Here is a 26690-nt window from a genome sequence, read left to right on the forward strand (position 1 = left end):
AGTCCTGCACAGCGCTATTTACCAACATTCCTCCTAGCTATGGAGATCTTTATGAGTAAGCACTGGAATTATCATATAAAACCAGATCAGATACCCAGAAGCAACTCTTTATAAGCATTTAAACAAGTAAACAGACAGCAGTGGTGCAACTTACTGCTAGCTCTAGGAATCTGCAATTTTGGGGAATTACAACACATCCTCCTGCTCCGCAGGGAAGGGAGCATGCAGATTGCAACAGGAGCTAAGGGACCGGCGCTCCACGCGGAGAGCTGCATATGTCCTGTGCTCCTGATCCAGCGTGATCACCAGCCCAAGCACGGCGTTTCTGCGTCTCCGCTCACGAGTGACACATTGCTCTTGCCATGCTGATATGGTATGAAGATGTTTGAAAAACCCCAGCAGTCTCATGTACCCTGCCCTCCCTCCTGGTAGAGACTCCTGGTTGTTAAGGGGCCTGCAAATCGACCAAAGTTTCACTTCTTCCCATCTGCCCTGCTGGAAGGCACCTGCTGAGCTTGTGAGCTGCTGCACGTGTCTGCGCTGGGAAGCCCTGGGTGCACGGGCAAGTGCTGGAGACGTGCCCAGGTGGCCTCCTCCTGTGCAGCTGGACGTACCCATGGTCCTGTGCCTTCAGTGCAACATTACTGATGACAGGAGCTCAGCAGGAGAGGGGAGAGCCAGTGGAGGAGACATTAACGAACAGGCAACTGCTAATGATTCCCGTATCGAATCCTCTGGCTCGATCTCCTTCTGTTACAAAGAAAATAAAGTGGCGTCACAAGAGACTCATGTCAGAACCGTATTAGAGCAGGAGTCCAAAGGAGCTTGCTGTCCTCCTTGTGTATCATGTACCGTATCGTTTGCCAATCTGTTTTCACCCAAGCTGTTTTCCTCTACAGCTTTAAAAGTGACTGAATTTAGAAAAGATTCAGGACAAACCCTGATTTGAGCTCCCTATAGCCATACCATGAATGGGGCAGATTAAGGGTCGTTCTTAAATATAAGAGGATTGCTTAATACCAGTGAGATGATCAGCTCTGGGGGTTGATATGAGACAGGATGGGGCTTCGAGAGCAGAGCATCTCTGAGAGGCAGTGCTGTGGTTTAACTCCAGCAGGCAGCTCAACACCTCAAAGCCTCAGGCAGGGTGGGGGACAGAACTGGAAAGGTAAAAGTGCGAGAACTCATGGGTTGAGATACAGACAGTTTGCTAGGTAAAGCAAAAGCCACAAATGCAAGCAAAGCAAAACGGGGAATTCATTTGCCACTTCCCATCTGCAGGCAGGTATTCAGCCACTTCCAGGAAAGCAGGGCTCATTGCACGTAACACTTTCTCGGGAAGGCAAACATCCCCCACTGCCTCCTTCTTTACCCCAGCTTTTATGGCTGAGCATGACGCCATGTGGTATGGGGTGTCCCATCTGGGTCCTGCCTGTGTCCCCTCCCAGCTTGCCCAGCCCCTCGCTGTCAGGGCAGCAGGAGAAGCACAGAAGTCCTTGGCTCTGTGTAAGCACTGCTCCGCAGCAGCTGAAACATCAGTGTGTTATCAGCATTATTTTCAATGAAGTCCAAACACAGCATGCGTTTTTCTCTCTCAGAGAAAATTAACTCTATCGCAGCCAAAACCATGACAGATAGTCTGCTCACATTAGCAGAGAGCACCTGAAGCCATTTTCCTCTTCTCGTTTACCAGTGGAGTGCTTCATCACTCACGCCATTTGGTCAACCACCTTGGTCAACCTCATCAATTTCCTTCACTTCCCTTTCCATGAAAGTTCCCTAGTAACTTGTATGCTGCTGCATCTTTCAGGTGAAGGTTTTCTCTCATCTCAACCAGCAAAAATAAACCTTTTCTTTAATACCAAATTCTCATTATTTAATAATCTGTGTCTTTACATCCTCTGCCCTTTCTGTTCACGCTGATAGGACCAGGCCCCTCAGAAAGTCACTAGGGTTGTGACATACATAAAGTTATTTCATCTCCTTTTATCCCGTCTCCCAGAGATTTCCTGAGATAATGTGGTGTAAGGACTCAGCTTTTCAGAGTTAACTGAGGCGGCAGCAGCTGCATTCTCATTAACTGCTTTACCCAGAAGGAAAAATAAGTCGTTATCACCGTTTTCCCCTGAAAGTCATTGTACAAGTATGCAGGCTGCAGTGTGTGCCATGTATTTCCAAAAATTCTGTTTGTTGAGAAATACCCTCATAAGCCAAGTGCATTTGGGGATGGTTCCGAAGTTTTGTAGCTTCCCTATTCAAAATGATTTTTGTAAATGCAATCATTTCAAGCATTTCTGGAATTAATATCTTCATACCAAATTAAAATTGCTGATTTAAAATCAGTTGAGCATGCAGGCGTAAACCAATTTCACCTAGCTATCTCAAGAGATGTTATTTGGAGATAAAGGGCCAAAGCTGCAGAAGTCCCTGCAAAACAAAATCCCAAAGCAAGACTAAGAAGTCTTGCAGTTTGAATCAAAGATCATGTTACCTCTTATCCTCTGGAGACTTTCCATTTTCAGTGTAATTTGGTAACAACATATTCATCTCCTTTGCAGAAGTATGTTGCTCTAGTGCATAGTTCTTGACATAATTTCTGAGCACCTGTTGTAACAGAGCAGTAACTCTTCCCTGCTGCTTCCCCTTCAGAAGTCAGATTACAGAGTGCTGGAAAAGCACTCGACGTTCCCCTCGGGTTACTCTTCTGTGTAAGTAGTTGCTGCTGCTCCCTTGGGAAGGTTGCAAAAGTGTTGTTGAGGAAAGAGGTGCAGTAGGAAATGCAGAAACAGAAGCGGCCGTGAGTGCGTGACTGGGAGCGGGAGAGGAGGTGTCCACTGTAATATTCAAGTGGAAATGGGTAAAACCATCCACATTGTAGAGTAAGTGGAGAGGTCCAGCTCTGCCATGTTCATACCTTGGACACTCAACACAGGCCCAAACCCTCTAGAGAAGGAATGGGAGAACCACATTATATAAATTATTTACTAATAATGCAGGAGCAGGGGCTCCACATCAGACTAGGGCCCTGAATCAGGAGGGCTCCTGTGCATCACCTCTTTGAGCCCACGCTCATTCACCAGTACAGGTGTCACCATCAGTCCTCCGTTATTTCTAATTTCTATGTGAATTCTCAGTGCATGTGAGTTGTCCGTGGGAAGCAGAGGTTCAGTCCTTTCTCATGGCACAACAAAAAGGTCTGAGTCATGAGCAACTCCAGCAGCCAGGTCACTTGAGGTACCCTGGGTTGCTTGTGGTTACCTGAGATCACCCGGAGCTAGCTGTAACAGCTGTACCTCTGTTGGTCATCTCGAGTAAAAGCAGAGCACCAGATGCATTGTGTGGAGCTAAGGTTTCTTAATAACATCAATTTATTGTGAGAAGCTTAAAGGTCTAATAATTTCAGTGTTGCACAGGCACAGACTAAAATCCAACATAGCTTTGACCAAGACACCTAGTCCCATATGTAAACTTGTCTCAGCAGGAGAAGCTCGTAGATCTGACCACAAGAAAACCAGCTTCCACATAAGGAGAGCACACCGGACCCTGTGCTGCGTTGCCTAAGATGTTTTAGCAGTGAGAGGCAGTGGAAGCAATCAGCAAAGTACGAGCAAATGGTGAAGCATGGTGGTGTGCTACGAGCAGAGCATAGCACGGGGCTGGGGCTGGTGGGACCAGCCTCCTCCTGCTCACCACTGCTGGGGAGAACTCGTGAGCCATGAAATATAACACTGTTACGGGGAAAGCAGCCAAGATATTCTTGAGATAATTAATTAAGGTGGTTTCTGTAAATGTGTCATCCAAAAGATTTTATGTGCGTCTAAGCTGGCATTTTCTCTGGCTGCAAACTTTTGAATTTCTTCCATACTCATCTGGGAGTTAGTACTGGGAGAAAGAAAACAGATTTATGACGATGCTTCATGGTTGCAGTGTTACACACAAAATCCTGCACAGCCCACAGGAGATCACATCACCTCGTATGTGGAGTTGAATTTGTATGGTGAGTTAATTAACGTCTTAGCACTCTAATCAAAGCACAGCTAACAGTTACAACAATACTAACACTCGTAGTTCAAATTAATACAGAAAGGCTTATTTATAATGCCCTTAAAATTAATACATAAAACATACTAGTCACAGAATCCCCGAAGGGTTTGGGTTGGAAGGGACCTTAAAGCCCCCCTGGTTCCAGCCCCTGCCATGGGCAGGGCCCCCTGCCCCCAGCCCCGGCTGCCCCCAGCCCCATCCAGCCTGGCCTTGGGCACTGCCAGGGATGGGGCACCCGCAGCTCCTGGGGCAGCCTGCACCAGGACCTGAGGCTCACCCGGGGTCTCAGCTCCATGTCTCTCTGCTGGGCTTGTTGGTGTTCGGCACTGGGGGCGGCCTGGCTTTGTTGGGCAGTTGCCACAGGCTGGTCGCAGAGCAGGGCCAGCCCAGGGTAGGTGACAGCCCCTGCATTGCTTCCACAGCTGGAACAAGCCAAAACCAGCCCAGGTGAGCCCAGGCCACCCTGAGACCCCGCACTACCGGTACAAAGCCTGGGGATTCACTGGTAGCAGCAAAAGGCTCGTTAACTGTGCTGCACCTGCAGCAGCTCTTGGACGCTGATGGGCAGCCCCCTGTGAGCCATGGCGCTGCCACTGGCTCTGACGGCTCCACGGCACAGGGAAGATGCCAAGGAGCTGATGGCTCCCTCCCTCTCTCCCTTCCTCCTTCCTTCCTTCCTTCCTTCCTTCCTTCCTTCCTTCCTTCCTTCCTTCCTTCCTTCCTTTCTTTCTTTCTTTCTTTCTTTCTTTCTTTCTTTCTTTCTTTCTTTCTTTCTTTCTTTCTTTCTTTCTTTCTTTCTTTCTTTCTTTCTTTCTTTCTTTCTTTCTTTCTTTCTTTCTTTCTTTCTTTCTTTCTTTCTTTCTTTCTTTCTTTCTTTCTTTCTTTCTTTCTTTCTTTCTTTCTTTCTTTCTTTCTTTCTTTCTTTCTTTTTCTTTCTTTCTTTCTTTCTTTCTTTCTTTCTTTCTTTCTTTCTTTCTTTCTTTCTTTCTTTCTTTCTTTCTTTCTTTCTTTCTTTCTTTCTTTCTTTCTTTCTTTCTTTCTTTCTTTTTCTTTCTTTTTCTTTCTTTCTTTCTTTCTTTCTTTCTTTCTTTCTTTCTTTCTTTCTTTCTTTCTTTCTTTTTTCTTTCTTTTTTCTCTCTCTTTCTCTCTCTCTTTCTCTCCCTTTCTCTTTCTCTCTCTCTCTTTCTCTTTCTCTCTCTCTTTCCCTTTCTCTCTCTCTCTTTCTCTCTTTCTCTTTCTCTCTCTCTTTTCTTTCAGCAAGGAAGAGGCAAAGTCTACAGTGCTGTGTGGCAGGGAGGGAAATTAAAGATCTTGTTTCTGAGAGCTGGGAGAACGGGCTAACCACTTAACTAGATAAAGCCATACGCACATTGCAGTGCAAACCTGCAGCCTTTAATCATGACTGATATTCTCAGTATAAAATAGTTTAAATCAACCCATAGTAATTGTTTCCTTGCAAGAGAATTCAGCAGGCTTATAAAACAGTCCTTGGTCTCTATTATGTTTCCCTGAGAGGGTATTATGTGCTAAGTATGAATATGTGCGTACTGGAGATATGTGAACTGATTGATGACCTGGTTTGGAAAAAAAAAAAAAAAGAAAAACACAACTTTTCTCCCCCTCCTGAGTCATACAATACTTGATCTGCCTCTGCATCCCTGGCTGTACAATTAAAGGGTGTGATTAAAGATGCAGAAGAAATATTAAGGGCTGCTTCATCATTAGTTTTTGACAGCCTGAGCCGTGAGGATCCCCCTGATGCATGGAAGCCCCCTGCTCTGCTCGGGTCTGCTCTGATGCCAGCCCTGTGCAGAGCCGAGCACGTAGGGATGTAGCAGGACGGCACAGCTCTCCCTGGTACCAGTGGGAACAATGGATTTACACTCTTGCTGGGCTCTGACATGTCTGAAACTCCTCTGAATAGGAGCTCCAAGCCTGCTGGGTTGCTCACAGGCTTGTTAGTGGCTTTCTTGTGCTCAGTGGGCAAGGGCTGCAAGTTGTCTATGGAGATATTAGCCAGTCTGGATGTGCTTGTGCTTTCACTGAGCTGTATGCTACTGGGCACATGGAGGAAGGAGGTCCTTATTTCCGCAGGGGAAAAGGCTCAGCATCTCTTTCCCTCCTTCTTCCCTTCCATGGCAGAGGGAGCAGCTCCAGCACGGGGGCTGGGAAGCACTGACAGCTGGGCACCCTGTGGTTTGGGTGAGCCCCTCGACCCTGGTGGACCCGTCCCATCCATCAGGTCACTTCTGCTTGCTGTACTGCAGATGAAAGGACTGTCCCTGCTTGGCTTTAGGGGGCTTGAATGTTTGCTCCTTGTGGAGCTTCAGAGCATGCTTCATGGCATGCCCATGTACAGCTGTGCGGTGCGGAGAAGCACACCACAGGGAGCTGAGCCGTCTCCTGCACAAACCAGGAACTTCAGCAGGCTTGTCTGCTAACCAGCATGTGCATTTGGAGCCTTGGAGAGGTGCTGTGTTTTATTCTCCTATCAATTTAATCCTTTCTCATTGAAAGTGTTTTTATTTAGAGATCTCAGCTCATCATTGTATTTCTGTCACCTCCAGTGCATGTTGCTGGTGAGACCCTCCAGCACTGCAGTCCTGTGTTCTGCTTTCACAGATTTCATTTTTTAAGTTAACAGAATAGCAAAAATTGATATTTTCTGAAACCTCATATAGCTTGTTATGGCTTCCAGGGAGATTGCAAAATCAAGGGCAACTGCTGTACTTAACGGAGAAAACAATTAACAAAATGAGATATTGCCTTGATCACTTATCGGGAAATCTAGTACTGCTTTTATCTTTACTTTCTGCATCTTTTCCAATGCCAGAAAAATACAAGAGCATGACCTGTACTCATGCAGTTTGCTGCACTGGATTTGGCCACCTGGTCTGCTGTGCAGTAAACGGCATATTTTTGGCATGGCTGCTGTTTGGGACTGACACAAACCCCGTGCCAGGAAACTGTTCCCCATTCTTGCGATGTGGGAAGTCTTCCAGTGTGCGTCATTTTCCATAAAGCCCAGTTGCTGGCCAATAATTTTATTTGAAAGCTCCAGTATTCAGTTGTCAATAGTAAGCTTTTACCTTTCCTCATTGTGAAGAAGGCAGGAAGATGTGATGCTCTCTGAAAGCTGATAATCCAGAAGTTGCACTGAAAAAAAAAAAAAAAAAAAAAAAGAAAAGGAAAAACAAGGATCTCCCAATCTCCCAATTTTGAAGTCATCCTAAGCTGAATGATCCTCTCCTTCTGTGTGGAACCTGCAGTTCCCCCTTGGCTTGCGAGTGATCCTGGGCTGACCTTATACTGTGTTTTCTGATGCCCTGGGCACTCAGCCAGCCCCCATGGGACCTGCAGGCATCACAAAGACCCTCACCTAGAAGACCATGGGGCTGAGGACTGTTAATTTAAGCAGGGTCAGTCGCTGTCTTCAGCGGCGATGGAGAACAAGAGGGGTGATGCAGGGACAAGGGATTAGCATGAGGGAAGGGGAGGAGGAGGAGGCGGCAGTGGTTTTGAAAGAGGGTAAACTTGTGGATAGGATTATTTTATCGATACAGGCAAGTACAACTCTCATTACCCCACCAGTGTAATTTAGCTAAGGAGTATCTGTAAGGCATAGAAAACTCCATTATTCCCTGTACTGATCTGGACTACATTTAGTCCAGGCTCTGGCTACACGATGCTGACAGCTCATCCTAACTACAACTGAACTCTTCCCAGTTGCTTTTTCCATATGTTTGCACTTTCAGAGTAGACACGGTGATCGCAGAACTATGGAATTAAACCAGAAAAAAACACACCGTGGTGACCCGGACCATGCTTTCTTCTCACAAGTGTGAGAGGTGCCAGGTGGCTTCTCTTTGCTTGCTTTTTTAGTAAGAAAATGGTAATGTTTCTGTGACATCCCTTGGGTGCCCTTTCTTATCATTGTAATCTTTGTTAATCTGCACCCCATGCTGCAGTAAAATATCACGGTGCCTGACCTGACTGCAAATGTGTCCATCAGTGTAGCCCACAGCTGTGTCTAACACCCCTAACTTCCGATTAAGGAGGTTTGTGTACTTTCTGGCTGCCCCCTGTGGCTCCCCAGCCTCAAAAAAGAGAATCTGGGGGTCTACAGCTGTGCCTCCCTTTGCTTTCAGAGACTTTTGTGTTTAATGAACAGGACAGACAGATGTGCATGATGCGGAGCCGTCTGTCTTGTGCTCAGCAAACACCTTACAGTCATTTTGGCTGCTCACATCCTTTGTCTCACTCTGCTGATTTGTGCAAAGTAGCTGCAGAAGAAGCACTCCAGCAGAAAGGAGCAGCTCAGAAACAGGTAGGCTGTGGGTCTCCCCCCCCAGAAAAAGGATGCATTTTTTCCCCACAGAGATCACAGAATCACAGAATCACCTAGGTTGGAAGAGATCTCCAAGATCACCTAGTCCAACCTCTGACCTAACACTAACACGTCCTCCACTAAACCATATCACTAAGCTTTATATCTAAACGTCTTTTTAAAGACCTCCAGGGATGGTGACTCGACCACTTCCCTGGGCAGCCCATTCCAATACCGAACAACCCTTTCAGTAAAGAAGTTTTTCCTAATATCCAACCTAAACCTCCCCTGGCGCAACTTTAGCCCATTCCCCTCCAAAAAAAAGAAGCGCTCACACAACCCCTGAGAATCGGCAAGAGCTGTTTATTGCCTGGACATCTTGCAGCTAAGCCTGTGGGATGTCCATGGTGTTTGTTGGCTCCAAGCTAATGCTTGCGATGGAGCCTGAGCAACGAGTAGGGGGCTTACCGGGCACTCCTCCCATGCTGTTGGTGCTCTCGGATGGCAGAGCACAGAGACATGCCACAGTAGTCCCAGGTCTCTTCTGGCCGAGGTGGATCCACTTCCATCCGTTCCTCCACATCTGGTGGATCCAGCTCCATGGTCTCCACGGTGTTCGGTAGAAGGCTAAGCCAGTCTTTGCCCGGGACTGCCCAAACGGGGTGCCTTCCATCCGGAATGTTTTCTGGCCAGGGTGCCGAACCAGGGGGTCGTCCAGTTCCACACCTCCGTCCCATGCCACCATCAGTTTGATTTTCATGCATGGGTCCGATGCTGCCATTTGTCTTAAGGCCATTACTGGGTCCCGCACTGTGCTCCTGACTACGGGCACACCTCTGCTCCCTGTGGCTGTCTGCCTGATGTTCCTGACTTTGCCCCACGTCACTGTTGCTCCTATGGTAAGGCCCAGGCACCCTGTCGCTAGCTGTTTGAGGGGCCGGCCTGTTTCCCACATCATTGCGGTGCCAATGATACTGCCTGTACCTGTCTGTGGGCTGGGCGCCAGAGTTCCCTTGGGCACTGGTGTCTCTTGTGCCACCGGCGCTATCCCTCTGCCCACAACACCTCTCCTTCTGGTCAGGTGCATTCCTTCTTGGTGCTTCACTGGACTGCATCGCTGTCCTCGCACACCAAGAGGCCTGCTGCTCGCCTTGCTCCAGTCTCCTTCCAGCCGCACAAGCTGGCAGTCAGAGGGCCTAGATGCTCAGCAAATGGTGGGCCAGCTGCAGGGGGCCTGTTTTATAGGGCCCGCAGCAAAGGTGGGGCAGTGGTGGCCACTGTGACCTCAGCAAGCCTCTGTGATGGAGTGGCCCACGCGTGGCCAAAGGCGGCTGCGTTGGGAGCGGCCTGGAAGATGCCCTCACGTGGACAAGGAGGAGGGTTGGGGGGGCTGAGGGCTCCTTTTCTGGGGCGGGCTCCCCCGGGCCATTTGGCTTGCCAGAGAGAAAGGCTGCCCCTTGGCCACAGGGACTGCCCTGCACTTCCCATCCTGTGCCCTGGGTTTATTTTTAACACTGGTTTTTAGGTAATTTCATTCTATTCTTTACAGAAATAAACAGAAGCAAGGTGCATCTTCAGCCCTAATTCCCATGTGTGCTTTGTGCTCCGTGTAAAGCATTTCTTCCTCACGTCACATCTAAGCTAAATCTCCCCTCCATTTTTTCAAAGCCATTATTCCTGGTTCCATGGCTACGCTCCCTGACAGAGTCCCTCTCCAGCTTTCTTCTAGGCCACTTATATGGGTAAGGTTAGGTGGCAAAAATGCAGGACCTAGCAAATTGCAGCCTTATCCACCTTGTTCCACACATTCCACGTGACGTTTTCCAGCTCAGGCTCTAGCCTCTCATCAGTGTAACACAGAATCATTAAGGCTGAAAAAGACCTTCAAGATCGTCTGGTCCAACCATCCCCGTACCACCAATGTCACCCTCTAAACCATGTCCCTAAGCACCACGTCCAGCCTTTCCTTGAACACTCACAGGGACAGTGACGCCACCACTTCTCTGGGCAACCCATTCCAATGCCTGACGTCTCTGTCTGAGAAGAAATGTCTACTTGTTTTAATTGTTGCAGAGCAGTGCTTACGCTGAGTCAAGGACTTTTCAGCTTCTCACACTGTCCTGCCAGCGAGGAGGCTGGGGGTGCAGCAGGAGCTGGGAGGGGACAGAAGTAGGACAGCTGACCCCAACTGGCCAAAGGGGTATTCCATACCATGCTGGACAATTAATGTGGGGTGGCTGGCTGGGGGACAGGAGATCTGTGTAATAATAAAGTTTCTGCTGAGGTGTTGAGGTGCTGGGACTCCTCTCTGGATGTGGTTTAATTCCAAGGAAACCTTGGGGCGGGGAGGAGGTCAGAATCCCAGTGTGTATCATCTGAAAGGCTGTCCACGACAGCCCCTGTCTGCCCTTCTCCGGGTGATGTAATCCGTGCTCAATAATACCATTTCTGAAAGGTGGATAACAGCATTTTAGTTCAGCTCTAATAATTCTGTTAAATTGGAGCCGGGCTTGTAATTGCTGTTTGTGACTGAGTTTGTTCCATATGTGTGTTATGCAGGATGCAGTTGTAATGAAACGTTCCCTCTTTGAGCTGTATGCCCTAAAGAATATGTCTTTGTTTCATGGCAGGCACAATGCTCACCCGTTCTCTGCCTCTGATGTGTGTTATAACCAAAAGAGAGGAAAAAAAAAGTCATGTTTCTCCTTGTTTCAATTTCTTTTGGAAATTTTAAGTTGTGTAAGTCCTCATTTGCTTTAGTAACACACTGCCTTGCTGGACTCCAGGTCATTTCTGTTAATGAAAAAGCCTGCGAGCGCATGTGCGTCTGAGAGTTTACATGCATTAGAGCGCACGGATATGAGTGAGTGAGACCAGGGGGCAAGAGAGCAAGAAAAGCCTCTTCCAGGCAGTCAGACACAGTGCTCTGAAGCAGCATTTACATTTCATTCTAGTCCTAAGAAAAAGATCTTATGGATGCAAAATCGCCCCAGAAATACTGTATTGGAAGATAGCATGCTCCATGCTGTGAGATCAGGTAGGTGGGTGGTTGTGTCACTTTGGAAGTAGGGCATGCTGTGAGGCTCTGTCGAGATCAAATCTGGTTCCTGCTCAGGTCTCCTTGTTCAGTGATCAGCTGGTGCTTCGCAGGCTGGGGAGCTCCCCTTGTGAACGTGGGGCAGAGGCGCGGGGAGGGGACACAGCTGCCCAGCCGGACGGCTCGGGGCTGGTCGAGTGATGGTGATGCTGGATGTGACCCTCGGTGGCTACCAACAAGCCCCAGAGAGAGATAACACCAGCTAGCTGGGTAGGACACCTGGGTGTGGAAAACCGTCAGACAGCAGCTAATTCCACCCAAAGCAGGAGCTGTAAAAGAGGGAAGGTGTGCTGGGAGCCTGAGGGCATGAATGTGCAGGGCTGGGCTGCCTCGCCTCGCTCGTGGCACTGATCTGCTGCTCTGGCTCTGCTTGACTTCTCTTAGTTCTCAGGTGGTGGGTTTCAGCTCCTGGTAGCTGCAGCCCACGGAACAGCTTGTCCCAGGGAAATGCACCATCAAAAGGCAGCTTTGCTGTGATGTGCTCTCACATCAGGGAGGAGGGAGAGCAACGCGAACGCTGCCTGTGGACAGCAGGTACAAGAGAGCCACCAAACTGTCCCCACCCCATTTCCCCAGCAGATCTAGCCCAGGGTTCTCCATGTGCCTGCACGCCCGGGGTCCCACAGTGGCTCTGTGCCTCCACCTGGCCCTGCTGGGCAGCCCGGGGCTGGCAGCCTCCAGCTCCAGGATGGGCTCCAGGAGCCTTGCTGGGTTACAGAGGGGTCCTTTCTGTCTGGAATGGCAGGGTTTGCTTGGATGGGTGTTGATTAGCAATAAAAATATCTCAGATGTCTGAAATGAATTAAAAATAGACCCATTTACACTTGTTTTGCCAGGAATCAGGGCATTTTTAGCTCTCTCACCATAAGGCAAAGACCCACCTTCAGCCTACTAAAAATGAACACCTTGGTTAAGCTCCCTTTTAGCCCATTGGACAGTCATCTCTATCAGCAGTTCAGCTCAGCTCAGCTCATGGCTGAAACCCCATTTGGAGGGCCCAGACCCTCTCCAGTGACCATGGAAAGATGCCCAGCCCCTAGGTGAGCACACACACAGCTAAAGGAGGAGGGAGGAAGACATCCCCAACGAAGAATGAAACAGGGACGTTCTCTGGTTATGCATAGCCCTGTCAGCACCTACACTGTCCTGCAGCCCTGTGTCCTTTACTTGAGGTCTTTCAGCTCTGCTGTGGCTCCTGGACACATGCAGAGATGGTAAGGTATGGAGGAGCATTCAGGTTCAATGTGAAACATCTGTCAAGAAGTGATGAAAATGTCTGCTTGAATAACAGGTCCTGAGCTGGGCCCTCCAGCAGCCCCCAAGGCACTCCTGAACGTAAAAGCTTGGTACCAGCACTTCCACACAGTGAGGGCAGGAGAAATGATCACAAGTGAGCAGGAATAAAGAACCATGTAAAACAAACGTAGCATCCCGTAATGTACCCGTAAAAAGGAAAAACTTGTGCTACTTGAAGTCTACAGATTTGAATTTCTCATGGGAAAACATGACTCCTGTTCAAATGCTAATAGGTTGTTATCACAGGAATCTTTTAATTTAACTATTATGTAGTGTAAGAAGGGGCAGACCAAGGTTCAGAGAGCAAAAGGCTGATGAATGATCTTAAATCTGCCAGTAAATGTTTGCTTTTTTTTAATATACTTTGCCTTCTTGATCTCTGACTTAAACAGATCCTCCAAAGGGATATAAAAAGAGAGCCCTGGTTTCAGCTAGAGGTAACAGAACACATTTGTATGTTTCTTTTATCCTTGTTAAAAACTGCAAAGGTATGATACTGATAAAGTGCCAATCACCTGAGTAGTTGGCTCTGAGAGCATACAAGTTAATGGAATATGAGCAAAAAATGGCCTACTAGAAAGAAAAAAGGCAGCACATTTTAGAAAAGAGAGGAAAAAAAAAAAGAATTGGGCACTGCAACCACAAACCACCTCTGCAGGCTTCTCAGGGCAAGAACAAATCTTGCATAAAGCAAGAATAGCTTCCAGGGAGTCAGAGGCAAATGTCTGCCATCCTCTTCCAGGAACACAGCAGGCAGGGTTTGCAGGAGCTGGGTAGGAAGACAAGAACAAGAGACCAGACCAAATTCTCTCCTGTGAAAGCAGAAAACCCTTTTTTTTTTTTTCCTAGAAACATTTCTCAGCCAATTTATGGGTGGATGCCTGTACATTTGAAGGCTTTTGCTACCACCTTGCATTGCTATAAATACAAGAAGAAAACTGTCTCGCTGCTAACTCTCCCAACCCTGTAGACACACTTCGTGTGTGTTTTGAGAAGTTTACAGGGAGCTTGAAGTGTGTTTTGAGAAGTTTACAGACTGACCTTGACCAGCAAAACTATGTGAGGAAAGGGAGTGGGATGCTTTTTCTATTAGATAGGAACAAACATTTTTTCAGAAGGATCTCCAACGTGATCCGAGGATCTCCAATGTGTTCCCATGATGGCTAAGTCTGTGCTGGGCTCTCCTGGCCAGAGGGTTGCTGGTGTCCTCCCCAGGTGGGGAGCAGGGTTTGCAGCCTGCCCGGCTCCATTGCAGGGCAGACTGATGGCACAGTTTAGACCCTGAGAAGGTGCTCACCTTGAGCCCACCTGTACGCAAGGGGGACTCTGGTGACAGGGGTAGTGGTCTGCAAAGTCAGCAGGAGTTGCCAAGGCACTGTGGTGGGAATCGCTGGCAAAAAGGGAAAGAAGAAAACTCTGCAGAGTATTGAGGTTTCAAAGTCTCTGTGCATTTTAGTTTTCACAATGTTCCCAGAAAGCCTGAAAACGTGTGAGAACACACGGCATTCAGTCTGTGTTTGAAAAATAGTGAAGGGCTGTAGCATCTGTCAGAGGCAACATGAGCCAGCCAGAACATGGCCCTGGGCTGCATTTCCACCTGGATCCATGATGCCCATTTTGCCCTCCCCACTGCCTCCTGACTCAGCTCTCCTGCTCGGGTGCCGTGTGCTGGACCATCTGCCCTGCTCCCAGCCACCGTGGCTCGGAGGAACAGTGATGCATCGCCAGCTCGTGCAGAAAGGCGCAGAGAAGATGGAGGCTTGGTAGGGAGGGAGCTGCATTCCCAGCCCCTGCGGCTGCTTTGCTTCCCTCCCCCGGCACCTATCTTATCTTTGCCTCCTTCTAAAATAAAAGGAATAGCAAAATTAACAACATGAAAAAGGGAGGAGATGATAAAGAGTATCTGGAAAATTATCTGTGTCCTCATTTCAGAGCTTTGCATGGTAACAGGGAGGCAGAAGGCCTTTTTCCTTATTAATATTATTAGAACATTAAAAAGCTGGATGTCTCCTGAACAGTTGATAGTACTGTGTTGTGATGGACTGAGAGAGCTCCTAGGAAGTGTTCTGCAGAAGACTATCACACTCGAGGAATTATCTATGGATGTTGTTCAAGGACCAGAGCAAATAAATCAAAGCTAAAAGACAAAGTCTGCTGTCATACTGTTAATGGGCACTTCGGTCCAGCCTGGACAAAAGAGATACTTGCAACTTCACTTTTGTGCTGAGAAAAACTCCAGCAGCAGTGAACAAATGCTGTCAAGGGCCTGGCTGGAACCAGGATGAATCAAAGCCACATCTCATCTGATGTCTTTTAACTTCTCACTCTTGAAGGCCTGAGTGAGTCCAGTTCCTTGGGAATGCTGTTCCTAGCAAACCTGAATCCGACACACAGATGGTCAAATTCCCTGGAATTTGGGGTGTTTGGTTTAATATAGGGTATTTGGTTCCCCTGTCAGAATCTGTTCATGACTTGGCAGCACCAGAATACTCGTCTTCTTCTTCATAAGTCTTTGTCCATATGGGAATTAGGGTTTGCTGCTGCAGCTGTTATGTTCTGCTGTAGCCTCTGCTTACCATTAATAATGCAACCATGTGGTCGGGCCTTGGTACTCATATAAAGGGTGACAGCGGGGCTACACAGCACATATTTGTATATATATTAACACCTCAATAAAGTTGTTTGTTTTGCTTTGTTTTTTTTCCCTTGGCAGGTCCCTATGGAAAGGATATTTATCGAAGTGGAGGGCCAGATCTCCATAATTTCATCTCCTCCGGGTTTGTCACGTTAGGACGAGGACACACGAAGGGTACAGTGGAAACAATTTTTTGCTAAATAAAAAAGATTCTTTTAAATAAATAAATAAATAAAAAGCTATAACTCAGAAGCTGGGTTCTAAGTGCTATGAGATAACAGTATTGGACTGCACTCGGTAGATTTAGTCTAGCAAATATTGCTGCAGGTAAAATACTGTGCTCCTGGCAGAACCTTTTAAATTCTAGCAAGGGAGATGGTGGGAGAGTGTAGAGTCAGACAGCCAGACTCCAGACTCCACTCTGACTTTGCAGTTCAACAATTTATACTGCTTTGTGTTTTTTTGGGTGCATGGATGCAAACCACCATTGTGCTGCTGTACTTATAAAGGGGAAGGGAAGGAGTGTAATGCCGTCCACGGGCAGGCAGTAACAGTTCAAGAGTGTGTTTCTGGATTTCTTTTAATTTCTGGGCTTTTTTTGGGACAGGGTATTATGAATATTTTATAAAGTTATTTCTTTTTAGGTCCAAAACATATATTTTATGTGTTCATATAATCTGTGATATAATGTACAAACATGAAAACACAAAAATATACATATACTGCTCTGTGTATGTTCTGTGTATATGTACTGTATATATGATATATGTTGAGAGACAGTTGTAGCTATATTAGATAAGTAACCGTATATCCCAGGAGTTGTGGTGACACAAAAGCTGTGAGATTTGACTCGAAGTAGCTGGTCACCAGAACCCCAGATGAATGTTCATTTATGACGTTGTTGCCTGTTTGGTGAGTTTTTATAGTGTACAGTGAGACTATGTTGGGAGCATCTTTCTGTTCACACCCACACCCTGACCGAGTCACAGTGGTGCACTGGCAGTGGGTTGCGACACTGGGATTGCAAGCATGTGCCATGCCAGTACGCATCTGGTTTTGTGTCCTGATGACTTCTGAGACTGTTGTACCTTTCTATAGACACAATGTATGTGGAGATACCTATATAGACACAATGTACTATATGTGGAGATGTGTCCATGTGCTCGCCTGGTTGAACGCACCTGTGTTGTTTCCGTGGATGACCATGACTCACAAATTATTAAACGACCTTTATTTTTTCTTACATTTCCTGCACTTTTTCAAATTTTCCACAAGTGTCATCCAAAGCAGTGTTGGTCCTGTAGAACTGTCAGAGAAGAAACAAATATATGTATATTGTCTGTGTATGTCTGTGTGTGCTTAAATAAAGTTTACTGAGGCTGAGGCAGCACCCGTGGGACTTGTAATACAATACCTGGCAATTCCAGCCTGGCACTGCACCGGTGGAAGGAAAGCAGAGAAAACCACCATGAACCTTCAGGTGGGCTGGGAACTAAAGTGGTTCAAGGAAGGACTCATGGATGGCGTGTCACACAAAATTTCCCTTTCTCCTCCCCACCAAAAAGAAGTTTTACAGTCATGTCCCAACACATTAGGCCTGGCTGTATTTAGGATGAGGTAGAAAGTGTACCCAGGAGAGGCACGATCTACAGAGTGGTGTGTCCTGATGGCCTTCATCAAGAACATGGGTAACCCTGGGCAGAGCCTTGCAATCCGCCTCCTTGTCTCAGACTTTTGAGTTATCTTCAAGCAGTTTTCTGTACAACATACTTTTTTTCCGGTACCTTCTCAGATAAAAATAAAACCTGCTTTCCTTCTTCAACTGAAAAGGCTTGGGGGGGTTGTTCTTCCTTAGATGGGCCAGTGGGTTTCACACCTTTCCCACTGGCTTTGCTGGAAAACCCACAGAGCACATTTCCCATCCTTGGGAAGATGGGAGAATGGGCAACAGGAGTCCAGATTGTTTGTGTGCCACCTCTCTGAACAGCCATCAGATAGGTTGCTGTTTTCTACCCTATCTGATAAAAGTGTATAAAAGGCTTTTAGTTGAAGAAATTCAAATATTTGGGCTGTTAATGGACCTAAAAGAACGTATTGCCCTTTGAATTTACTTCTAAGTTACCTGTAAATTCGTGTTTTTTTGAACAATGCTGTAGTGTTAACTTCTAACTTCTTAATGGTAAATTCACATGCCCATGCATGATTGGTGCAAGTAATTAACGTGCACACATTCTGCAGGCAAACTGCCTTGTTTGCTTGTGTAGATTTGTCTTTGTTTGCAATCTGATTTGATTGCCTATTTGTTCTGTGAAAGTAGGACCTTTGGCTTTAGCAAGTGACTTAGGGACTCTGTCATTATGTTTGTACCCTATATCATTTGATTATTTCAGGAAGTATTACATGGTAGATTCCCTGTGTTCTGACTGAACTGGCAGCGCAGGTGTACATGTAGACAGGAAAGATGAGTGCTCCAGCAAGGCATACACTCCTGAGCTTTAGCTGAACTACTTCATGCTCAGATTTCATCTTATTTCAGTTCCAATGCATGAATTAAAATCTCCAGCTCAGCTACTATTAGCCAAATAACCTCGTCCTATGTTGTCATTACACCACTGTGGAATGGCTTTCTGCTTTTAGACTGAACAAAGCCAATGAAGTTTATCTCAATATTTCTTTGCACTGGGAGACACATTTTTGGTGTTTTCTCAACTGTCTTCTGCTGTGGCAGGACTCCAAGTGCTGAGTAATATTTAAAGGCTAGTCTATTTTGGGCAGAAGACAAAGATGTGAGACATGCCAAACTACCATGGATACCAAATCAGCATATTCACATGTCTGACATCCACAAGCTCTTGCAAGATTGTGATTTATGGTTCTTATATGACATTCCACTGGGCGATGCATCACTGTCTGGCATTTAAGTCTATAAAGTCACTACATAGCGAGTTCTTCAAACCACAGTAAAGGCCTTCACTGTCAGTCTGTCACGATGATCTAGAAATAAATCCAAAATCCATAGAAGGTCTCCATGGTGAGACACACAGCTGGGTTAATTTCATCAAACTTTAGGTAGCTAGAAGTTGGATGTTTTATTAGACACACCTGGGAGAAACTGGCACCTCTAAATGAGCATTCACTGGCTGGGCACCAGACACTTCTTGTCCCCATCTAGCCATCCGAGAAATTCATGTGGATCCTACTTGTAGTTGCTACTATAGACATAGCTACTAGTGCTCTGTTTGCTGTGAGAGTTGCTATGAGAGTTCAGTGCTCCAGTGAAACAAGCAGGACCAATGAAAATGGGATATTGCTCTGTGCACTAACCTAATTTAAAAAAAAAAAACAAACACAAACAACAACACACCTTTTTCAACATATTCTCTGTCTGAGATTTCTGCTAATATCAGGTGTCCCAGGTTGAGGCTACCCCAAAAAGACCATACTCACAGTCCTGCCAGGGCTCTGCTCGGTCACACAAGCTGGTATAGAAACTTTTCCAGGCACAAAAAACACGGGGCAAGCAGCCCCGTGGATATTGAACCACAGTGAGTCAACATGTCTTGAAGAATAGTAAATTCACTCCAGATCAAGATTGTTGAGTTTTCATGTTAAAAAAAAAAAATAAATGCAGATTTGATTTGATTTTGATTTTGATTTTTGACTCTTGATTTTCTCTACGAGCCTCAGACCCTGAAAATTATTTCAGAATTTGAGTTGGGCTCCTTGTGTTTCACCAATTTTTTGCCAACAGCAGAAATTCACTGAGCTCACTTCATATCTAAACAACTTGTTTTCCTGGTAACTCTGCAACAGTGTTAAATATAGTGAAGCTTTTGCAGGAAAAGTTAAAATGAGCACTGGGTGGTCAGGAAACAGTGAGGAACATGGGATTTTAGACTCCTCTACTGCAGAGCCATATAATAGGGAAATAATAGGGAAATCTGCTAGTTTCTTGTAAGCTTATGCTAGATCCTTGAGGAGGTGCAGAGGTAGGGGAGCAGCTTGAAGAGCACATGTGGAAAGTTCAGGAAGAACCAAGTGTCCTTCCTCACAGCCTGCCCAATACTACTTTCTGAAATGGGACATCTTACGTTTGGTTCAGGGCTGGAAATCTTTATTGGTCCAGGATTTGCTGGGAGATGTGCTCTGAGTTAAGGCATCTATCTGTAGCAATCTTTTTTCTTGAAGTATCCCACTAGAATTGGCACCAAAGATGTTCTCCACTGGTGCCAGTAGGCAGGAAAAAAAATTGAACCATATACCCAAGACAGTACGATATGGTTGTTAGAAACTGACTACACTGCTGCTGGCATCTCTTTGGAGCATCCTGCAGTGTGGGAATTGTGAAAAATATGTTGGTGTAGAGCCTGGTGACTGAGCAATAATAGCTACCCACAGTTAGGTCGTATCTTGTGATATTTGGTGCAAATATGGTAAGATTTACAACCTGAACGTGTTTTTTACCAGCTGGTGCTTCTGTTCTCACTGTCCTGCAGCATGGTTGGTACCTCATGCATTCACAGAGTGGCCCGGGGGACTGTTTTCGTTGTGCAGCCCATCATGTGAGGTACAGCTGTCCAGTCTGAGACAGGTTTGGCTGAGCACGTGCCTGAAGTGTGGGAATATGGTACCTGTCCTTTAACAGGATCTTACACCCACCCCAGCCATAGCATCACTCTTTGCCATCTCCTGATAAATATCCTGCTCCCAGTTACCCGAAACAATGCACAGAAATGCACAGGCAGAAGGGAGAATGAGAGGTCTGCTGTTGTTGGCTTCTGGCTTTTTCACAGGCAGTATCTCCCTCAAATCAGCATTTTTCTTCCACATATGCAAAAGGAGCAAATTGATCTTCATTTAGACCTGCCTTAGAAAATGATCGCCTTTCCCTCCCAGACCATGTGTAGGTGAAAGAGTTGTTCTAAGGACAGACAGACCACATATCCCCTGGTGTCAGAGCAGTGGAAGATGGGTTCTTCCATCTTCTTATTGAACCACATGAGTTTGAGGTTTGGAAGCTGGAGGGATTTGTGAGAGTGAGAAGAGACAAGGTAATGCCAGGGTGGGAGAGAGAGCTCATATGCTTGAGGTGGCATCTGAGTCTCATGGCTGCTCCTCACTTGCTCGCCTGCCCGTGGGCTCTGTTTAGCACAAGCTGAGGGAGGTGTCTTGCCACCATCTGCTGCCAGTCCATGGCCAGACCTTCGGCTTGTTGGGGAGCGCCCTGCAGCCTCCTGGGGATTCAGATCACTCTGGGTATTCCACTGTGCTCTCACAGTAACCCAGTGTGCCTGTACAAGGAGGTGGAGGGCCTGATGCCAATGGGGTCATTACACAGGTTTCTTGCAAGACAAATTTAGGGAATAAAGCAGCAGCTTGCTCTTTCTGACAACTTAACATTTGTTTTGTTATGAGGGATCCTCCTACAAACATGAAAGAGGACAATGCAGCTCCAGATCATACTTAGCAACCAAGATCTTCCCAAGCTGCTTCGGTGTCTCAGCCAGCTGAGGTGGGCGGCAGCTCCACTTCTCATCTTCTTCTGCCCTCACAGCTCCGGAGCTTTCCCAGCTCCCACTGCAGGGTGGTTGGGGTTGTTGCCCAAGACAGCATCGCCAAGTTTGTGTGAGTGTGGCTCATAGAAAAGCACGTTGATAATGATAGGGCTGTGGAATGTCCCGTGTCAGTATGAGGATCAGATCATTTTCTTCCTGAGATGTCTTGATCTGCCCATCATTGTACTGCCTCATTTGCACATTCTTTCCACCTTCATTGGTTTTTCTGTGAGCTGAAGAATATCTGACAGGCTCTGTATTTTATAAATGACATGTCTGTATGCAAACTAATCTTTATGCAGACACCTCAGTGGATTTATAACATTCAGCATGCTGTGAGCTCTGCATAGACCCTAGACGTGATACAATGTGGTAAAATGGGATCGGGTATTTATACTTGTTGGCACTACATCCCCCCCTTTTACACACACTTCTGTTCCTTTTGGAGGCCCTGGAATACAAAAAGCTGAGCTCCTTTTAAAAGCAGCAGCTCACAAACCAGTTTTACTGGTTCATTTGCATGTAAATATGATTGGGGGGGTGGAGAGAAGAGATTTATTAATTTAATTATCATTAGCAGTTTGAGGATTCTGACTCCTTCCTCTCCAGCGCAGTCCTGTTTCCCTGCTGTTGTAGCTGTTTCCCTGTTGTCTCATGTTAACAACCTCGCATTTCAGTTTCTTTCCTGGTTCATACCCTTAATTTTTTTATTTGGGGGTCTTGGCTTACCTCTGTTGCAACTCAGCATTGGCCCAATGCAGCTTCAAAACATGCAGTGAATCAGCTACAGAGCGGAATTTACAGCCTCCCCCCATCATTAGTAATCTACATGTGCAGTAGATTCATTAAAATAGTGGAAAAGAGAAGTGTAAGGGTCATTTTTTTCATGCCTGCATCTGTAACACACAATGAATAGATTATGCAAAAATTGAGGGTTAGGTATGTTGAGTCCTTTTTCTCATTAAACACTTGTTAGACATATCATATCAATGGAGAGATGTCAAGCCAGAGCCCGCAGCATCCCAATGAATCATCTTATGGTCATCCTGGATAATATCTAATGATTTTGATGGTTTCTTGCAGTGTGTGTGCTAAAGATCACTTGCATTCTGATTCCAGATTAATTTCAGCTATTGCATATTCTGACACTTAATTGTATTGACTTGAAAATAGGATCATTGGGATGTGGAAACTGCTGCACGGCTTTGCAGAAAGATTCCATTACGCAATAGGGCATTTCAATCCACTCTGAATTATTTAGCTGACTCCAGACACGACCATCCATTTCTCAGCAGAGTCTGGACAGCTCTCTTTTTTATAGCCCTCTGAATATCTGGGTGGGAGGAGGGTGGGAGGTCATGGAAACCATACCAATGCCTGCAGCAGTTGTACAGCGTGCCACCTCTGTAGACCAGGAATGGGACGAACATAAGCCAACCCAGATCAGTCCCTGGGGTCACCTTCTGCTCTGTGCCTTGAAATAAGTAAGGTGAGAGGTTCATACCCTTCTGTCTTCCAATCAACTGGCCACAAACCTGGCTTAAAGCACAACCTAGGGAGACTTCTGGAAAGGGGCTTTCCAAGCTAGTGTCTCCCACTCTGTGAGCAATGAGAAGGAGGAGGATTGGCAGATAATCTGAGAGTCTTCCTGAAGTTTATTGAGGAAGCAGCAGAAAAATGACCACAAACAGGGCAGGGAGTGCATACATCACTGCTAAGCCAGGAAATTCAGCTTGCTGTGGCAAGAAGCCCACAGCTGCTCCGCAGCCAGCTGTTAAATGGAGTCTGCTTCCTGCACCAACAGCAAAAACTTCCCCTGCAGGCAATCTCACTGGTGCACATGAAGAGACACTCATCATTTGGAGATCATGTCGCTCACCACCTCAGCCTGTTGATGGCATTTTTAACTTGACCTCATGAAACATGCTTCCTGGAGGACACAGATAGGACTGGGGTGGGAAGCGAGGATGCTAGCCATGATGAGTTGCCTCTTCTTTCTCTCTAAGTGAACATTAAACCCAAATGTTGTGTTTGAACCACCCTGCCACTGCTGAGAACCTTATGTTTCCATGGCAATGTAAAGAACCGAAGCTATCTCTAAACTCATTCTCCTCCTGTAGTTAGTGAATCATTTTCCTGCCCACTTCCTTGTCCTGCAGACTCCACTGTGGCCAGCACTCTGCTGAGTGCCCATGGATGGTTTTCAATAGTGTAGTGTTCTAGAATAGATTTCTCTTCTTTCTGCTATGTGCTAACAGTGTATCAAAATAAATTGCAATAGCTGAGAGGAGAAGAAAAATGCCCTGCCTATTATTGTATGCCCTTTCACAGAGTCTGTCAAGTCTCCGCAACATTTTGGCAGGTACCTTTGAATGCTGAGCTGAAGGCTGGTGAAAAGCTGCCAGTTACAGCCCAGCTATCTATGAAACAGGGAGCTTCAGCTTCATGCCCCAAACATCTCTTTGAAGATTTTTTTTTTCTATATCTATTTTCAAGAACTGATTTATTTAAAAAAAAATATGATTTCCTGCTGCAACGTTACTGAGCATCTTAGGCTGGTTATCTGTATACAGAGGGATTTTAAGTGAAATTAGGAATCACCCTTGTATTTGGAATACTGTTTCTTTAGCAGGTCACCATTCAATCTTAAATGTGTTTGAGGATTGTAAATAAGGAATTTAAATATTATGAAAAAAATGGTGATTCCTAGGTGAAGATGGGGGACTTAGCAGATCGATCTCTAATTCTGAAGCAGTTGTCTCCTCAGAACAGCCACATCCCACAGTCGGAGTTCAGCAGGTGAAGAGCTTGGGTATGTCCAAAAATTTACTGCTACAGCAAAGCTAGTATATTATATAAAGTTTATCTTCGTAAGTCTCTTGGAAGAAAAATTGGCTCATTATCTTAGAAGTGATTTTTGGACACACAAGCCCTAGATTTGTTTTCCAGATTTGCTTTCCATGTTCAGTACACATGGGAAAATTATTTGGTCCCAGGAGCTTGAGTTTACCCTCCAATAGTCTGTATAAAGCTGCGGACAGTTGTAGGGACTTCATACAGTGACTGCCACAAATGTAATTGCAGACAGTCTTTGAGAGACAGACTTCTGTTCATTTATTGGCTTTTTCTACTCTTGGAAACAGATTAATCTCAAACTCTTGATGGTGTGGGGACCTGTGGCCGTGACTGTTTCATATTGTGTTGAACCTTTCTCTAACATCCATCCTGACCCTCCCCTGTCCCAGCCCCATGCCGTTCCCTCAGGTCCTGTCGCTGTCCCCAGAGAGCAGAGCTCAGCGCCTGCCCCTCCGCTCCCTGTGAGGGAGCTGCAGGCCGCCGTGAGGCCTCCCCTCGGCCTGCTCTGCTCTGGGCTGAACAAACCCAGGGACCTCAGCCGCTCCCCACACTTCTTCCCCTCTACATCCCTCATTGTCTTCGTAGCCTTGCTTTGGACACTCTCATACAGTTTTAAGTCCTTCTTATTTTGTGGTGCCCAAAACTGCACACAGTGCTCGAGGTATTAATGCTGGTGACACTTGTCACTGAGCTGTTAATCTTCCATTCATAGAACTGCAAGAACATTTCAGAGGTCTGAATTGAAGCCAGATGATTCCTGCTCTCTCTGGCTTAAAGTCAGGCTTGTACTCTCAGCTAGGCAACAAAATCCTTCTCTAATCAGTGGAGAGAGCCTGGGCATTTCATCTATCCTGATGCCACAGGCTGAGGTCATCGACAGGACCTGTATGGCTGTCACTCCGCTTCTGTGCTTTGCAGTGTGCCAGGATGCGATGTGGGCTGCTGGAAGCCTTGGGCTAGTGGGAGATGGAGGGCTCACAAGTGGATGGCCTGTGCTGTCACAGGTTGGTACAGCAGATGCTGAAGGAAGTGCTAAGAAGTTTTCACAGTGAAGCCCAGGTCTGAGAAATCAGAATCTTATTTTTCCCCCTAGAGGAGAAGCTTATGTCTGGCACATACATAAAAGTTCTTGTTTTAGCTGGAAGATATTTCTCAATGTTGAGTTACTTTTTGTGCATTCATGGAGAGACCAGGCTCAGCAATTTCCCACCTGCCAGAGCAGCATTGCTGTGATTCAGTTTAGGTTTTGAAACCAGGTTGTGGCATACCTTTGTCCTAGGCTGGGGAAGTTTGTGGAGTGCAAAATTTGCTCCTGCTCTCTATGAACAAAAAACTGCAGAGGTCCCGAGGAACAGCAAGGTGATGGGATCAAGTGCACTATATTGTTTGTAACTGCTTTGAGGCTGGACTGAATTCACTTTCCCTGTGGCAAGAAGACTGGTAGGAACTGCTTCTGCTGCCACCAAGGCGGGCAGAGGGCAGTTACCTTAACGTTCCACAGTCCTCTCAGGACTTGAGGAGGAACAGGAGCCCCCATCCGTAATTTACAGAAGGTGGGGATGACTTGCTACATGGAGTTTCTTAGGTGGTGGTAGGGCCAACAGGTTCTCCAAGAAACCCTAAGAGAAGGACAAATGATAATGGGGAAGGGCTGTGGGCTGAGGGATGGGGACAGACTTTTCTTTTTGATTAGACTTTCCAAAGCAAGCCCTGCGATCTTCTTCTTGCCTCTCTTCATAAACCATCAAGTGCTATAAAAGTTATGGTCTGTTGAGAAGAACACAGTATTAGGGCTGACCAGAGATGTTGGAAAGGAGAAGAGGGGTTGTACTGAGTCCCCCAGCAGCTGCATCAGAAAGCACCCCTTTTGGAGGGCTGAGACCCTTCCCACTGCTTAGCTCCTGACTGTTGCTGGGACAGCTGTTTCCTTTCTGAAAGCGTCTCCATTTCTTCTCAGAACTGGAACAGTCCCATTCTGTCATCCATGCTCTTCAAGGTGTTGGTTTAAAACTCCCCTGGGTCTTGAAATCCTTCAGGCAGTGTCCATCACACTCCTGAAAGCAGATGACAATAATCACTTACCATAGCGCTGTGCCCTCATTTTCTCATATGAAGGTGGCCATGATGATTTCTCTAAAGGATTTCCTAGATGAGCGCATCATTTCCATGCAGTGCCTTGAGGATGCTGCTGGTGCTGTCATGGAGTAAAGCTGCCAGAACCCAGGTCTGCAGCAGTTTCTAAGACTGGTGGTTAGATTGAACCCAAGATTTTTTGTCTGACAGGTGAAAAGCGAGAAGCATCTCTTTTTTGCTGACCTTCTTTCTAGATTATCGGCTGCAGAACAGAGAGCAGTGTTTCAGCTGGAGGCAAATGATGAGACAGTCCCTGTAGAAATGAGGTGCATGGAGCAGGAAGCATTTGAGCAGGAACAGATCTATTCATGACAATTTTTCTGAGTCTTAGATAGTCCTAGCAGTAAATGAATGAATAAAGAAGCTGGGATTTTGCCAGTAATTCATATAGCTGACATACAGTTTCTGGACCACAGCCTAGTTCCTCAACCAAAGAGCAGATTCCAAGTGCACTTTCTGCTAATGATCGGTATTTTTGAATCGATTTCAGTGGCATTGGCTTGGATCTGCAGTAGAAAATACACTTATGTATGCCAATGCAGACCTTACCACATTGCTGTTGCACACCTGCCCTGTTCTCCATCTTGAGAAAATCATGTTTTTTTTTTTCCCAAGATGCATTTTTCCCTCTGAGCAATGAGCTAAAGGCATGTTAGAGTCTTTTTATTTTTCTTTAAACGTGTTTGAACAAAATGTGCTTATACTGTGAACAAAAAGGAGCTTAGTAGTCAGGCTGAAAATTGATCC

General features: G+C 46.2%; 1 protein-coding gene across 4 annotated transcripts in view; it reads left to right on the forward strand.

Moving 5' to 3' along the window:
- The window catches only part of SHISA6 (shisa family member 6), a 255720-nt gene that overhangs the window by 43724 nt on the left and 185306 nt on the right, over positions 1-26690 (forward strand). For all 4 annotated transcript variants that reach the window (XM_080560629.1, XM_080560630.1, XM_080560631.1 and 1 more), the window contains exon 3: positions 15478-15573. In XM_080560629.1, coding sequence (XP_080416755.1) covers positions 15478-15573 — 96 coding nt within the window. The remainder of the gene's footprint in view (positions 1-15477; positions 15574-26690) is intronic.

This window comes from Anser brachyrhynchus (genome assembly GCF_964034855.1).
Source record: "Anser brachyrhynchus genome assembly, chromosome: 18".
Classification (NCBI taxonomy): domain Eukaryota; kingdom Metazoa; phylum Chordata; class Aves; order Anseriformes; family Anatidae; genus Anser; species Anser brachyrhynchus.